Raw genomic sequence first — 16,675 nt, forward strand, 5'->3', positions numbered from 1 at the left:
TTAGTAATTATCAATCCATTATTAAATATTATAACATTTGTTTACATTCAAACAGGTATGACACACAAAAAAACATAAAATATTTATTATAATAAAAAACATATTCTGAAACCATTACTAAGGGTGTTATTTATTTTAAAATCTTTCAGAAGATCCAGCAGAAAGCTTTATACATGATAGACAGCCACTAAGTGTTGATGTTTAAAATTAATTCTTGGCCAGGTACGGTGGCTCACACCTGTAATCCCAGCACCTTGGGAGGCAGAGGCAGGCAGATTACTTGAGGCCAGAAGTTCGAGACCAGCCTGGCCAACATGATGAAACCCTGTCTCTACTAAAAAAAAAAAAAAAAAAAAAAAAAATTAGCCAGGCGTGGTGGACCGTGCCTGTAGTCCCAGCTACTCAAGAGGCTGAGGCAAGAGAATGGCTTGAACCCGGGAGGCAGAGGTTGCAGTGAGCTGAGATCGCACCACTACACTCCAGCCTGGGCAACAGAATAAGACTCCATCTCAAAAAAAAAAAAAAAATTAATTCTGAATAAAACAATCAACTTAAAAGAAACATAGAAACATAAATAGTTATTACCTCAGTAAAAGTTATTAACTCAAGTATGAAAAAATAAGTTAATGGGTTTACTAATGTACTCACTTAAAACATATTATCTTTTATAGTCACAGTTAAAAACACGGATGTAATTACAAGATATTTAAAACTAAAATGAAGTTCTCATGTACTCCTTCTCATTAACACCTACTGATCCTAAATATAAAGCAATTAAGTTCCTGATTTTGTTTCTTTAATCTCTTGGACTAGATGACATTGTTCTTCAGAATATAGTTTGCATCTCACATGTATACATGTAATTATGTATGTGGTTTTACAAATTTACAAAATCAAACTGTTAAATAGAAGCTTGAAAAGCTTTACACAATGTATTTCCTTGCAGTGGTAGTGATTTTGCACACTAAATATTTTATAAACTGATTAGTACCTGTAGCCCTTACCATTGACCTACACTGAAAATATTCATTAAATAAAAGATATTTGATGTAGCTAAATTAATTCTGCATGTCTATATAAAAAATATAAAATACTCCCTAAAATGATAATTACGAAGTGTTAGAGCTGATAATCACAATAAAAACTCAGTTCTAAATAACCACTGTTTTTAATAGGTACCCAAACAGAATATTCATTAGACACTTAGCAGTAAAATAATCCTTCTATTATTTTTAACCATGCCTAAAGTACTTTGCCTTTGCTATTATCATTTGCCATAAAGAAAAAAGGGAACCTTTAGAATTGTAAATGTAATTATTCCCCCTTACTATATTGGTATGTATGTACATGTATACATTTCATGACTCTAAAATCATACACACATGCTTCAGCGGGTTGTGGAAGTGTAAGTTACATATATAGAGTAACTTGAGAAGTTTTTGTTTAACTGATAGTAGCTCAAATTTTTTAAATTTATTTTTCATTTTTTTATTTTTAGCCAAAGGCAGTTAAACAGCAAGTGGTTCTAATTTAAAGGACACAAAAACTCAGGTCAAATCCTTCTGAGATGTCTAATCATCTTATCTCTTCAGTAAATCAACACATTCACTTGGCGTTGTGTTAAAGTAAGATGCAGTTTACTATAGTCTCAATGTGTTACTAAGTTAGAAGCAAAGTCCAAAGGGTATAAAGTTCTAAAAAGGAAAAAGTCTACCATATCTGAAATGTGATATTGGAGTAAGTTGGTAAGAGATGGAAGAATGAAGGAATAGAAAAGACTTCACAACAAAAAATTGGTAAGTTCCTTGTAATTGTAGAGTAGATCTCTGGTTAGCTGTCTTTAGAAAAAGTAACACATTACAATGGAATCAGTATGTAAGCTGACTGCCATTTATAAAAGATGCTCATTAAAGAAGAAATTAAAAATAAAGATATAATTCAAAATTAAGACATGAAAAATTACAAGTAATTAAAAAAATTTTATACCACAACTTCACCTTTGTTAATTAAAAATCTTTGATTCCATGTAGATCATGAGATTCCATTGCTACTGAAGTAGAAAATGTAACTAAATTCAACTTCTTTTATACAAACCTTAATTTGACCTTCTAGCTCTTCAGTTTTCTGTTCTAAAGAGAGGTGTTTCTCTTTATATTCTTTAAGATGACTTTCCAGCTGACTGCAATGTTCTTGCTTGTCTTGTAACTTTGCAGTGACCTGATCCAACTGAGTAGTAATCTTATTTAACTCCTTTAGAAAAGTACAATTGAAGAAAACTTTGGTAAGGTTTACTATATCATAGTGGCCAAATGTTCAAAGTAAAATTGAAAACTCTAATTTTATTTGGAGTAAGAGCTCAGATAAGTCCAATGATATATCAGAGGCTAGACTTACCTACCAGTATAAACGACATGAACTCAATTCTTGCGTAGTCTGAGATCCTAAGTTTATATGTATAACAGTTTAATAACTTTCCAGTGTTTATTTAGGAAGAATCATTTTAGAAGCCAAAACAGAATATTAGCCAGGCTAATAATAAAGTAACACTTTTATATTATAATTAAATATTTTCAATGTTCAAGACACCATTTTTAAAAACTATGTTTAAAAAAATTACAGTGATTACATCTATGATGCTTTTCAATTCATTTGGAATATTCAGTTGCACAAAAAAATAAATAAATAAATAAAAATTACTAGTAAATCGACTATGTACCAAAAGTAGGACACATACCAAATTTAACAGCAAACATTCCATTCAAATGGGTTTTCGGTAAAGGGTAAATATAGAAAACCGTTTTGTTCTGTTTTTTAACTTGATATACTTCTGTATTGTTTTTTAAAAAATGGACCAATAAAGCCGGGTGCGGTGGCTCACCCCTATAATACCAGCACTTCAGGAGGCCAAGGTGGGTGGATCACCTGAGGTCGGAGTTCGAGACCAGCCTGACCAACACGGTGAAACTCTGTCTCTACTAAAAATACAAAATTAGTCAGGCACAGTGGCACATGCCTGTAATCCCAGCTACTTGGGAGGCTGAGGCAGGAGAATTGCTTGAATCCGGGAGGTGGAGGTTGCAGTGAGCCAAGATTACAGCATTGCACTCCAGCCTGGGCAGCAAGAGCAAAACTCCATCTCAAAAGAAAAGAAAAAAACCAGAAAGACCAATCACTAATATTACTCTCTGAATAGCAAGTAAAATTTAAAAACTTCTACCAGTAAAAGCTAAGAAAAATCTACCAGCAACATTCACCTTGACCCTGAAGTAGGATGCTTCTATTCTACCAGAGTACTGCTTCTGTATTCCCTCCAGCTCCTTACTTCCTCCTATTCCCAAGAAACGAGTAACTCTTATAACTGAGGTAGAATATATAGTGTTCCTTTTCCCACTTCCAAGTGGCAAGTACATTTGGGTCATGGTCCAGTCTACCTACTAAAAGCAAATGTGGAGGTCTGCCCCTTCCAACCACCAACACGTGAAGGGATGAGGCAACAATTCAAAAGTTAGGAGTAAATAGTACTGCTCTACACCAAGGTCTAGGCTAGGGGAGAAGGACAGTATCAGGAAACCAACCACAGCTGCACACTAGTAGAGCTTTATCAAAAACAAAGCTGTTATTTTTATCTCCATCTATGTGACCCTCACCTTTACTACTCAACCGGTTCTGAACTCATGGAGAAATTAAGGGGGATAAGCAAGTCTATCACAAGATTATACAAAACTGGGTATCGTCTTTACATGTTTGCAATTTGTTTATCTACCAAAGCACTAGGTGATAGAGAGTATGAAATTGCATCTGTTTCCCTACCTGCTGTTTATCTTGTAATGCATTTTGAGCTGTGTCCAAATGATTCTGAAGATCAGCTCTTTGGGCAGTTTTTGCTGCTTCTGCTGATAGCAACAGTTCGGTTTTGGCTTTAATCTGTAACAAAATTTATAAATTATTTAATTTATATTTAGTTCTTGATTTCCTCTTGCTTGAATGCACACTGCTTTTGTGACTAAAGAAACTATTTAAAAATTAAGTCATTCACAGAAACAAATGGATTTATATATTGAAAAATATGCATGTGAAAAATTCCCAAAATAGGAATGACAGGGGAGAAGCCTCCTAATAATGCTGGATAAACAATAAAAAGCTATCCTTATATGATTCCAAAACACTTCAGTATTCCTTTGCTAAGAAACAAAAGGTACACTTTTTTTCCAGGAAAACGCCACTGTGTTTTTCAGAAGTGAATATCTGAAAGTCTACCACTATTATGATAAAGTAAATAACCACGCCCCCAAAAATGATGACTCCAAAGATAATCAAGAATTACAGAATTTAAGGACTCAGCCAGACAACTGGCACTTTGTAAAATTCAGTATTCCCTGATAATTTCTCACTTAAAGGGTTTTATTTCTGATGCTCAGTCAAAATATTAAACATTAAAAATTAAAGGCTGCCGATAAAATCAAACAAGCAAAAAGATCTATCTTGTTATCAAAAGTAACACTTTTAAGTGTTGAATACCTTTAGTACAACTCACCTCAAATACGAAAAACAAAAAATAGGCTAGGTGCGGTAGCTCACATCTGTAATCCCAGCACTTTGGGAGGCCAAGGCAGGCAGATCACTAGGTCAAGTGATCAAGAACATCCTGGCCAACATGGTGAAACCCCGTCTCTGCTAAAAATACAAAAATTAGCTGGGCATGGTGGCACGCACCTGTAGTCCCAGCTACTCGGGAGGCTGAGGCAGGAGAATCGCTTTCACCTGGGAGGTGGAGGTTGCAGTAAGCTGAGATCACGCCACTGCACTCCAGCCTGGCGACAGAGCAAGACTCTGTCTCAGAAATAAAAAAAGAAAGAAAAGCAAAAAATAAAATATATATGTAAAAACATATATTTAAAATTAACATATTTTGAGAAAAGAGTAAAAATTGGGGGAGCATTCTTTTAGCTGGTTGATGAGAGGATCAATGAACATAAGAAATCCAAGATTTACACTGTATGGATAATTACAAGCTGAAGGAAAAATTCAAATTTTTTCTCAATATCGAAATAATTTTCACGGAAATAATAGTTACATCAAGGTGTATACATCTACATTGATTTAAAGGTGAAAACTAAAGAAATCTTCCCTTTAAACAATACATAGTAAATCTATACTGATGAATATATAGCATGGACTACAAATATATTTTTGCAGAAGTCAGCTTTATTTACATATGGCATTTCATCTATCTGAGGAACCAAAAATTCATGAAATATTTTAACATATGATAATCACTCATGATCTTTTTTATATAGCATGCTTCAACTAATGGAATATATGTATATTCCAAAAGTTATGTAGCATACAAAGAAATTTTGGGGGAAATTAAATAATTGCTCCACTGGTTTGCCTTATTTTAGAAAGGCTTCTGATGGGGGGAGGGAAATGTGGCTATTCATATAGCCAGCCCCTCTCTTTGCCCTTTTTACAGGCAATGACTAAGTACCAATTACTACAAGGCTACGATTGTTGCAACTTTTGCATTAAAGCCCTTAAAACAGTAAAAGCAGTGAAGTGCCCTCATACATGTGCTTAATAATAATGTACCTTGATGCTATCCTGATCATGCACACAAGGAAGCACTGTGGAACTAGGGATCAAAAGGTGTATTATAGAACTTAAAACTGAGAAACAGCTTAAAAGCCTCATTTGTATAGTTAAAGGGACACTCCAGAAAAAAACATTACCTTGACAGTTAAGCTACAGCTGGCTACAGCTAATACCCTTTGGCTAAGCAGTTTCGGTTGACATTCTTTTATTAATAATATCACTTAAAGCACTAGGTTTTTCTCAGAGTCCTAATTCTCAAAAGAAAAGTAAGGCCATACATCCTACTTTATGAACTAACCCTAGTTCATAAAGAAGTTAAAGTAGTTTTGAAAAAAGCCTCAAAAACTTAAAAAATATCTACAGGTAACATTTTTCAGAGTAATGGCAAAGAAGAAGTTACTATCAAGGTGATAATGGGAGCAATGATAGTAACAAAAAAAATGGGCTGATCTCATTGTTGGAATTAGTTCTGAAATGAATAGCAGTGGAAGGGCAATCTTTTGTAAAGGAAAGGACCCTGCAACACAGAAAGAATCACAGACTGTCCTAATACATGAGTACATTCACATTGTCACTAGACTCCCATTCCCTCCCCATTCCCCTCCCCCTTACATTGGACATCCACGTAACAGGCTATCATATACATCTAGCAAATAATTTTTTAAAAAAGAAAGAAATGTATATTCTCTCCAAGTTCTAATAAGTATGCCAGTCATATTATTTAATTATATTCCTTATTTCCAGTGGAATCATTATCTTAAAGTAAAATCAAGCCTTGAACTATTTCTATAAATTTCTATTCTATATCACAGAACAAGAAATCAATAGTAAGAATGGAGAAAAAATTATGTCTTACTGCTCACGCCATGATTGACTCATTGAGGAAGACTGCTATATAGACTTCTGAAAGAATATGGCACCACGTAGGGGAATTTTTTTTTTTTTTTTTTTTTTTATACTTTAAGCTCTAGGGTACATGTGCATAACGTGCAGGTTTGTTACATATGTATACCTGTGCCATGTTGGTGTGCTGCACCCATCAACTCGTCAGCACCCATCAACTCCTCATTTACATCAGGTATAACTCCCAATGCAATCCCTCTCCCCCCCACCCCCTCCCCATAATAGGCTCCGGTGTGTGATGTTCCCCTTCCCCAGGCCAAGTGATCTCATTGTTCAGTTCCCACCTATGAGTGACAACAGGCGGTGTTTGGTTTTCTGTTCTTGCAATAGTTTGCTGAGAATGATGGTTTCCAGCTGCATCCATGTCCCTACAAAGGACACAAACTCATCCTTTTTGATGGCTGCATAGTATTCCATGGTGTATATGTGCCACATTTTCTTAATCCAGTCTGTCACTGATGGACATTTGGGTTGATTCCAAGTCTTTGCTATTGTGAATAGTGCCACAGTGAACATACGTCTGCATGTGTCTTTATAGCAGCATGATTTATAATCCTTTGGGTATATACCCGTAATGGGATGGCTGGGTCATACGGTACTTCTAGTTCTAGATCCTTGAGGAATCGCCATGCTGTTTTCCGAAATGGTTGAACTAGTTTACAATCCTATCAACAGTGTAAAAGTGTTCCTATTTCTCCACATCCTCTCCAGCACCTGTTGTTTCCTGACTTTTTAATGATTGCCATTCTAACTGGTGTGAGATGGTATCTCATTGTGGTTTTGATTTGCATTTCTCTGATGGCCAGTGATGACGAGCATTTTTTCATGTGTCTGTTGGTGGAATTTCTTTTTTTTAATCAGAAGTCAGACTTATAAAGGAAGATTTAAAAAATCAAAGTAAAAAAATATTTAACATAGAAATCTAATGGTATAATATCAAACTAATTTGAATATCAAACACAATAATGGCATGATCAAAACAGGGAAAATCTAAAAGATTTAGTGATTTCACCAAGTGTAGCTTGAGGAGAGAGAGAGCACACCCGAGAGCAAGAGCCAGAGAGAAAGAGAGAGAGAGGGAGGGGAGAGAGGAAGAGTGAGAAGACGACGGAAGGGAGGAGGGAGAGAAAGACAGAGACGGGGAAGCGGATGAGAGAGTCAAACAGGAAAGTTCAACTAATTGTCTAGATATAGCCTTTATCTAATTCCTATTTCAAATTTTTTTCAATTAATATGCAAGGCAAAAAGAGATAAAAACAGAATTTAAAACATTTGATGGTCTAAAACTGGTGCTTTATACAAACATTAAATTTAATATTACCTGTATGTCAAGCTGGGAGACCTTCTCCTTGCTTTCATTTAATTGACTATTTAATTCATTGACACTGGTTTCTAGAGAAAGGACACGGTCTTGTGCAGCTCTAAGATGTGCCTTCTGCTCTTGTACCTGGTCGTGCAAATTCTCCTGGGCTTGTTTATGGCTTTCTGACTGATTCTTCAGCTTCTCTGTTAGTTGAGTTACCTGTTATACAAGTAAGATTAATCATGAAGTTCACAAATGATATAACAAAAATTCAGAAACCTAAATTTAAGAGCCATGAGAATATTAAACTGCTTTATGATAGTTTATCTCAAATTTTTTCAAGTAAAATTATTCACTTTTCCAAAATATGTCAACATAGTATCTCAAATACCAAGAAATAACATTAAATTCAAAGACTGATATTCCTTTTAAAATAATCTTTATTGAGCTGTAAGTTATATAAAATTCATTCAACTGAAGTTGTACAATTTGAGATTTGATGAATGCATACACTCATTTAACTAGCCATCACCACAATCAAGATAAAGAACATTTCCATTATTCCAGAATGTTTCCTCATGCCCTTCTGCAGTCATTCCTCCCATCCCATCTCTAATTCCAGCCAATCACTGATTTGGTTAAGTAACAAGATTTCTTTATATGTCTGGGCATTTCTGAATTGTCAGATACACGTATTGCAAATGTTTTCTCCCATTCTGTGTTATGGCTTTTATTTTCATAATGATATCTTTTGAAGAGCATACTTTTTAAAATTTAGATGAAATCCAAGTCATTTGACATTTCTTTGATGTACCTTGCTTTGAGTTCACCAAGTTTTTTGACCATGTTTTTAATCAAAAATTACATTTTTTTATTTGCATCCATTGAAATACAGAAAAAATCTAAAAAATTAAAATTTTTTCAGCCTTTGTTTCTATTTTCCTCCTCCCCACCCTTCTGTGACATTAATTGTAATTATGCTAGCTTACATAATACTATTCCATGGGTCACTGTTTTTCCCCAACCTTTTTTCCTTCTGTACTTCATTGAGAACAGTTTCAATTGCCTTGTCTTTTATGTTCACTGATACTGTTTTCTACTTGCTTAATCTATTAAGTACATCCAATAAAATTTTCATTTCATGTATTTTTGTTTTATCTCTAAAAGTTCAATTTTTTTTTTTTTTTTTTAAGAGACAGGGTCTCACTCCATCACCCAGGCTGGAGTGCAATAGCACAGTGATAACTCACTCCCGGGCTCAAGTGATCCTTTCACTTCGGCCTCTAGAGTAGCTGGGATTACAGGCACAAGTTACTGCACCCAGCCATTTCCACGTCTGTCTCCATCATTATAGTTTTTTGTTTCTATCCATAAGCATATTTGAAGAGCTGTTTTAAAGTACTTGTCTGGTGACTCTATCATCTCTTACTTCAGGGTCTGTTTCCACTGAATAATTTCTCTCCTGGTCATGGCTCACATTGTTTCTGTTTCTTCACATGTGTAGTAATCTTTCACTATTTATTGTGACCACTCTCGATTCTGTTGTCTTCTTTCAAAGAATGTTTTGTCCCAGCACGTATTTAATATATTTGTGGTTCTACTGGATCCTTTTAAGGTATTTTTTACACTTTGTAAGGTCAGGTGTATGGCAGCTTTTACTCTAGGGCTAGTTTAGCCTTACTCCTCTCCTAAGGTACGACCTCTCTGATATGTCTACTGAATACTCCAAGTGTTCAGCCACACCTTTCTTCTGATTGGCTGGAACCTGAACATCTCCCAGTCCTGTGTAAGCACTAGTAATTTTTCAGCCTATAGCTCCTTGATAGTATTCATTGTCTGGCCTCATAGAATCCCACTTTACAAGTACAAAACTTGGCATTCAATAAAGCCTCAAGTGGATTCCTAAGCAGATTACTGAAGCTTTTTCTCTGTACTGCTCTTTCCTTTCTGGTATCCTACCCTACAAATTCAATCTGCCTTAACCTCCCTGAACTTCAGTCTCTCAATTTAATTTAATATCTCACATAGACCACTGGGCTTTCCTTAGGTTCCCCCAGGCTGTGCCACAGTCTGGAAAATGTCTCTGGATCAAAAGTTAGCGTGGTCAAAGAGTTCATATCACTTGTTTCTCTTCTCTCAGGGATCACAGTCCTGCACTGCCTATTGCCCAATGTCTGAAAACAGTGGTTTTGTACATTTTTTCCACTTTTCTTGGTGTTTATGGTAGAAGAGCTAAATAGGTATTAACTATGCCAATATGGCCAGAAACAGATTTATTTTATTCTTTAAAATGAATGCATGGCTTCCTGACCATATTTATATGACAAGCAACGCCAAGTTGTATACAACCAAAAACTAACCTAAAGAATTCTTCAAAACTAACTTTGAAATGTGGAGGGAAATCTGTTATATTCTAATTTTAAATTGAGAAAAGTGATATGGCCTTCTGACACTTTGTTTCAAATATTTTCTCGTTTAGATAATAACTCTCTTATTACACAATTCTTCCAAAAAAGCAACTGCAAATTCTTTTTTGTTTGAAAATGTATTTATCTAAATTTTATAAACTTTTCTTAAACTACATTTTAATGTTGAAACATTAAGGCAACTTATCAAAATTATTATTGGCTATACATGATGCAAAGACATATACTTTATCAAAATATGTTACTATTAAGTCTGTATATTAATACACAGTAAAAACTAACACTTGATTAAGATCTTCAATTTATGAATACATTTCATTATTCTTTTTTTTAAACATCACAAAATGCCATTAGGCAAGTATGCACTATTAATATTTCTGTTTTTCCAGTGAGCTAACAATGTAAAATAGTTTATTCATAGTCATACTAACTTACATCCAGGGACATGAACGGAGAAATTTTCCTTTGTCAAATCATGTTTCACTATAATAGTAATCTGCCTCTTAAGGTACATGAGATGCTATTTGTCAAAAAATATATAACATTTAAAATGTGCTAAAAAGAGCAAGAATGAAGAATCATTTAAATAAAGCACTTAGTAAGACTTAGAGAGACAAAAGTAAATTTTAGAAATATAATATATTTTACAAGCTTACTTGCTCCTGCAGTGTATGGTTTTTTTCTTGTAACTGGTTAAGAACAGCAGTCTCTCCTTCACCAGCCTGAATTTTTGCATAAAGATCTTCTCTTTCCTTTTCTAGTAATGAAATATTTTCTTTACTCTTCTGTAATAAAGCTTCAAGGTTCTGGATCTTTTGGTCCTTATCGCCAATTTGACGTAGAACTTGTTCCAAATCATTCTGTAAAGAATTGAAAACTACTACTTTAAGAATAGAGAACTTAAAAAATTATTCCTCAAACATAAAATGACTAACAATAAATTATATCACTCAAATTCTCAGTCTTACATTTTCTTAAAACTATTACATTTTAACATGGTAAATTTAGTTAAGTACTTAGAACTATATATTTAATAATATAAATCTGTATCATTATAAGCTAGAATTTAACAAAAAACTCTCAACCACATTTTTTTCTAACACTCTAATATGACCTCCTGCTACTACTCTTTTTCTGACCCTAATTTCAGACACATGAGACTCAATCTCACACTAGGCACACTCCCACCTCGAAGCCTTAGTGTACTAACTATTCCTTCTGCCTGGAACTCTTCCCCCACACAGTCATATAGTTTACTCCCCGTTCAAATGTTTGCTCAAACATCACCTTCTTAATTAGGACTACTCTGACCATTCCATTTAAAATTTCAGCCTTTCCCAATATTCCCTATCTTGGTTATCATTTTCTTTTCATAGTGCTTACTTTCCAACACACTAAATAATTTGCTTATTTGTCATGCTGATCTGCCTCACTCCAACCACCCTCTATTAAAAATGTATACTCTAAAAAGGATTTTTGTGTCTTAGTCATTGATATATCCAAGATATTTGACACATATATTCTAAAAAGTCGCTGAATGAATAGAAAAATAAATTATTACACTCTAAATCACATATACATGCAGGCTCACTTCAATACACTAAAAGAACTTTTCTATCGATACAGCAAGGGATCCCTCTTCTTTTACTTTCACACCACTCTGCTGACACAGACCCAGCAACCATGTGGTACTCTCATGATTTGTACCAATATTAAAATATTTGAGATCAGTCACTTTCAAGCATACTTCTCATCCTTCTAAGTTTCGGTCAAATGACAAAAGGCAACCAAACCTCTCTGCCTCTCAGTCTCTGTTCCTGCCACCGATAGATAAATCCTCTCTCTACATTCCACTAATCTGGAATCAGAATTCCAGGCCTAAGCTTCTTTCCATAAAAGTCACTCTGAGGGAGGGGAACATCACACACCGGGGCCTGTTGGGGGTTGCGGGGCAAGGAGAGGGAGAACATTAGAGCAAATACCTAATGCATGTGGGGCTTAAAACCTAGATGACGGGTTGATGGATGCCGAAAACCACCATGGCACATGTGTAACTATGTAACAAACCTGCTCATTCTGCACAAGTATCCCAGAGCTTATAGTGTATATATAAATATCTATATCTAGAGATAGAGATAGAGATAGTAGATATAGATATATCTACTATAGAAAGATATAGTAGATATAGATATTTAAACATACACTTTAAGCTCTGGGATACTTGTGCAGAATGAGCAGGTTTGTTACATAGTAGATATAGACATATCTACTGCAGATAGATATAGTAGATACAGATATTTATATATACACTTTAAGCTCTGGGATACTTGTGCAGAATGAGCAGGTTTGTTACATAGTAGATATATATCTGCATATTTAGATATAGATATCTAGATATAGATATAGATGTATAGATATAGATATATAGTCACTCTGTTTCCAAGTCTTAACTGAAATTTGATTCTCCCTTTACAGATGCCAATTCTCCCTCACCCCTCACCCTGCTCTGGTCAGTAATGTCTATTCCACTGGGCAAGCAGAGGAGGGTGACCTTTTGCTGGTGTTTCACTGCCATTACTCTCTCCCTCATGTGAAAGCTTCATGTTGCTCTGGGGAGTATGCCATTTACTTATTCTACTCTCTACTTTTTGTTGCTATCATCTATAAATCCCTACCTCATTCACTGAAGACTTGAGACCTGATTTAGTCTTTCTCTCAATCCCAATTTCTGCCAATTTCCTGGGAAATACAAAATACATAGATAATTAAGAGCATAGCCTCAACATTCATATCATCTTAATTCCTGGACCTTTACTCATTCCACATTTCACACACTCATATAGGATTTGTAACCACCTGAAATTCTTCCAGCTAGAAATTTCTAACTATCCTACTCTATGACCACAACTTACTGCCTTCCAATTTAATGACCTAATTTCTGTTATTCAATGTCAGAGACATCAATTTCCTTCTAATATATTCAGCATATGCCTAGATTTTCTTCGTGAACTTCCCATATAGATATGAACTAACCTTAACTATTCTTTCAACCACATTGTCCATTTCCTTCCACCCAAAAATTTCCAAGAGCCACTCCCAAAAAAGCCCAATTCTCCATTCCTATACTTCTAAGCACTATTGGAGTAAAATCACAAGGTTCCATAGATTGGTGCTACTACAAATTTCTGGTTCTGGTTTCAACTTCCATTACAGTATATATTCAGAATTATCTTGTCAAGCTTTTTATTTGAATGAGGTCCTCACCCTCAAATATTCCCCTCAATAACTACTTAAAAGATTCCATATTATCTCTACATTCTCAATCTCTGCTTGCCTGATATTCAGCTATTACTATCTCCAACTTTATCAAGAAACATGAGATTTTCAGGAATGATCAATCTTGATTTTCAAAAAAAAATTTTATATAAAATAATATGTGTATATATAATTATATACACATACAATTAATTAGAACTATGTTTAATAATATAAATCTATATTATTATAAACTAGAATTTAACAAGAAACCTTCAATTAACCACATTCTTTTTCCAATGCTCTAAACTCATCTCCTACTACTCTTCTTCTGATCCATGAGACATATATAGATATACATATAACAATATATACATATATTTATATATATAGATATATGGAGCTATGTATATATGCCCCACTCCATATTTACCTCCTTTCCTCAAGCTTCAGTGGATGAGTTTAATTTCACCCTCCCCCAGCGTATCAGTAACACCGTAAGCTTCTTAACAATACCTTATTCCCTCAGCCGCTTCTCCCCCAATATCCTTAATAACTCCCTCCCTATGAATCCCTTTGTCCTAGACTATAGACATGTCCAGGTCTCTCTTATTCTCAAAAACACTCCCCAGGACACATCCCCCTCCAGTTTCTGCTGTCTTTAAACAATTTACATCGACATTTCAAAAATAATTTATATTTACATTCCTAATTTCCTCATCTCTCATTTACTCATTAATCGACAATCAGATTTTCACCTCTATTACTTTACTGAAATTATGTTTAGCAAAATTATCAATTTACTTAATTGCTTAATCTAATTGGTATTTTTCATTTATCATACTGAGCATCGCCACCACACAAACCCACATTTGAAGGTGCTGATTACCCCTAACTTTCGAACCTTCCTATTCCTTTGGCTTCCACTCTGCAGGTTCTTCTTAATTACTCTGACCATTCTCACTCTTCCTGGGGCTGCTCTTCTTCTAACTAGTCATCCCTTAAGGGCTGGTGTTTCTCAGAAGTCTTATGTTACCAATTATCTACTTTTCTCACTATACTCTCTCTTCTGGCTGATCACATCTACTCTAATAATTCCATTTACTTCATATATTCTGATGTCTCTCTCGGTTAACATATATAACACAATTCCCTCCTCCAAGCTTTAAATATTAAATATATTGCACTGGTGCCTCAAGACACGTCCTAAACTGAACACATCGCATTGCCTTATGAGATGGCCATTTGTATCACATTCACTAACACAGCTGATGACACCTCCATTTACCATGCACCCAACGCTACCAACCTGGAAGTCACACCCCTTCTCCCTCATCCCTTTTATCTACTAAGTCAACCAGTGCTGTTCATTTATTTTTACCTTATAAGTATTTCCCACATTTGTCCCTATGACTTCAACAACTGCTTGAACTAAGACCAGTATTATTTTTCATCTGAACTGCTGCATATATTAGTCTTTTAATTCATTTCATTCCAGAATATTCCCACCCAAATCCATCTTGCACACATCAACAAGAATAATGTATTTAAAAAGCAAATCTGACTATGGCAATTCTTTCTTAAGACCTTCAATACCTTTCCATCTTCAAAATCTTTCCATCTTGAAATACAAATGTCACATGAGATCTTCTATAAACTTACCCATATCTAATGCTCTGATTTCTTAAGTAATCTCTAACTTACACTTCAAGGTACAGCAAAACCTAAGAGCTTAGTTCACACTAGTTTCAGTATCCTTCATCCTTGTAAATTCTATCTGGAATAAACTTCTCACTACCACCATCTCTGCATCCCAGAAATATCTACTCATCCTTTGTGCTTAGATTGTCACTTTTAAAAAGTTTTCCACAGCTGCTCTTTTCCAGACTCTGTTTGGGTTAGGTAACTATTCTCTATGCTACCGTAGTAATTTTATATACATATACACACCTAGAACTAGACTCATTACATCTCTTTTGTTAGTTGTGAGGACTTTTCATGTTTCCGTAATGAGGGACTTTGCCTGGCCCGTCTTTCATCCTTTCTGTATTCCTCCCCAGGGAATAAGAATTTAAACTTATTGGACAGTGCAGAATAAGGAACAAATAACCATGTTCAACTGAGTCCCTGCTGTTCCCTCAGTCTGACAGACAACCTGTCTGCAAAAAGGTGAAAGGCTGCCATTTCTAGCTTTGTGGTTAAACTAATAAAGTTAATTCTGGGTGCAGTATAAGAAAGCCCACTTCACTGCTGACTTATACCAAATTCTTCACACTTGCTTTACGATTGCCATTTCTTCCTTGACCTTTACAATAAAGCTCCTAGAGTTATCTATATTCACTCTATCAAACTTTTTTCTTTCCATTCTCTCTTGAACCCTCCCCAATCAGGTTTTTGTCTCACTTCTTTATGCAAATCACCCTAATCAAGGTCATCGATGACCTCCATATTGCCAAATCCAGTGGGATTCTCCATCTTCATTTTGTCTGGTCTCCATCCTTCTAAATGCTCAGGATAAAATCCTTGGAGTCATCCTTAAGTTCTCTCTGAATACTCTACAATAAATCAGTCAGCTTTACCTTTAAAGCAAAACTAGAATCTGACTTCTCACTACCACTCTAATCCAAGCTACATCATTTCTTATCTGGATTATTGTAGTAGCCTTTTAGCTAATTTCTATGCTTCTACTTATGTACCTGTACAGTCTACTCTCAATACATCAGCCAGAATAATTCTGTGAAATCATAAGTCAAATCGTATCACTGCTTTGCTCAGAACCCTCCAATGGTTTCTCATCTTAACTCAAAGTAAAATAAAGTCCTTAAAATTACCTATGAGGCACTAGAGGTTCTGATATCCTGTGAGCTCTATGACCTGCCCTTTTTAACTCTTCTAACACTCTCCCACTCCAGCCCTGACTTCCCGTTATTCTTGAGACATGCTCCTGCCTCTGCACCATTTAACGTACTAATGTTCTTCTCTCTGAATCACAGGCTTCTCCTTCCTTAAGGTCTTTCATCTTTTCAAAGAGGCCTAACACCGCAGTCCCAACTTTGGTCACCCCAAAACACTTCCAACTCCCCATCCCTCCTTCCTTCATCTTTATAGCACTTATCACCATTTAACATGCTATATATTTTGCCTATTTACCTTGGTTATCGTTGCCTCTCTCACTAAGCTCCATGAGAGCAGACAT

General features: G+C 35.2%; 1 protein-coding gene across 1 annotated transcript in view; it reads right to left on the bottom strand.

Moving 5' to 3' along the window:
* Nucleotides 1–16,675, bottom strand: part of EEA1 (early endosome antigen 1) — a 163,337-nt gene that overhangs the window by 35,629 nt on the left and 111,033 nt on the right. Inside the window, exons 14-17 of the mRNA XM_050747138.1 lie at nucleotides 10,881–11,084; nucleotides 7,817–8,017; nucleotides 3,811–3,924; nucleotides 2,095–2,250 (exon numbers count right to left, since the gene is read on the bottom strand). Of these exons, the coding sequence (XP_050603095.1) occupies nucleotides 2,095–2,250; nucleotides 3,811–3,924; nucleotides 7,817–8,017; nucleotides 10,881–11,084 (675 nt within the window). The remainder of the gene's footprint in view (nucleotides 1–2,094; nucleotides 2,251–3,810; nucleotides 3,925–7,816; nucleotides 8,018–10,880; nucleotides 11,085–16,675) is intronic.

Source organism: Macaca thibetana, chromosome 11, assembly GCF_024542745.1.
Source record: "Macaca thibetana thibetana isolate TM-01 chromosome 11, ASM2454274v1, whole genome shotgun sequence".
NCBI lineage: Eukaryota > Metazoa > Chordata > Mammalia > Primates > Cercopithecidae > Macaca > Macaca thibetana.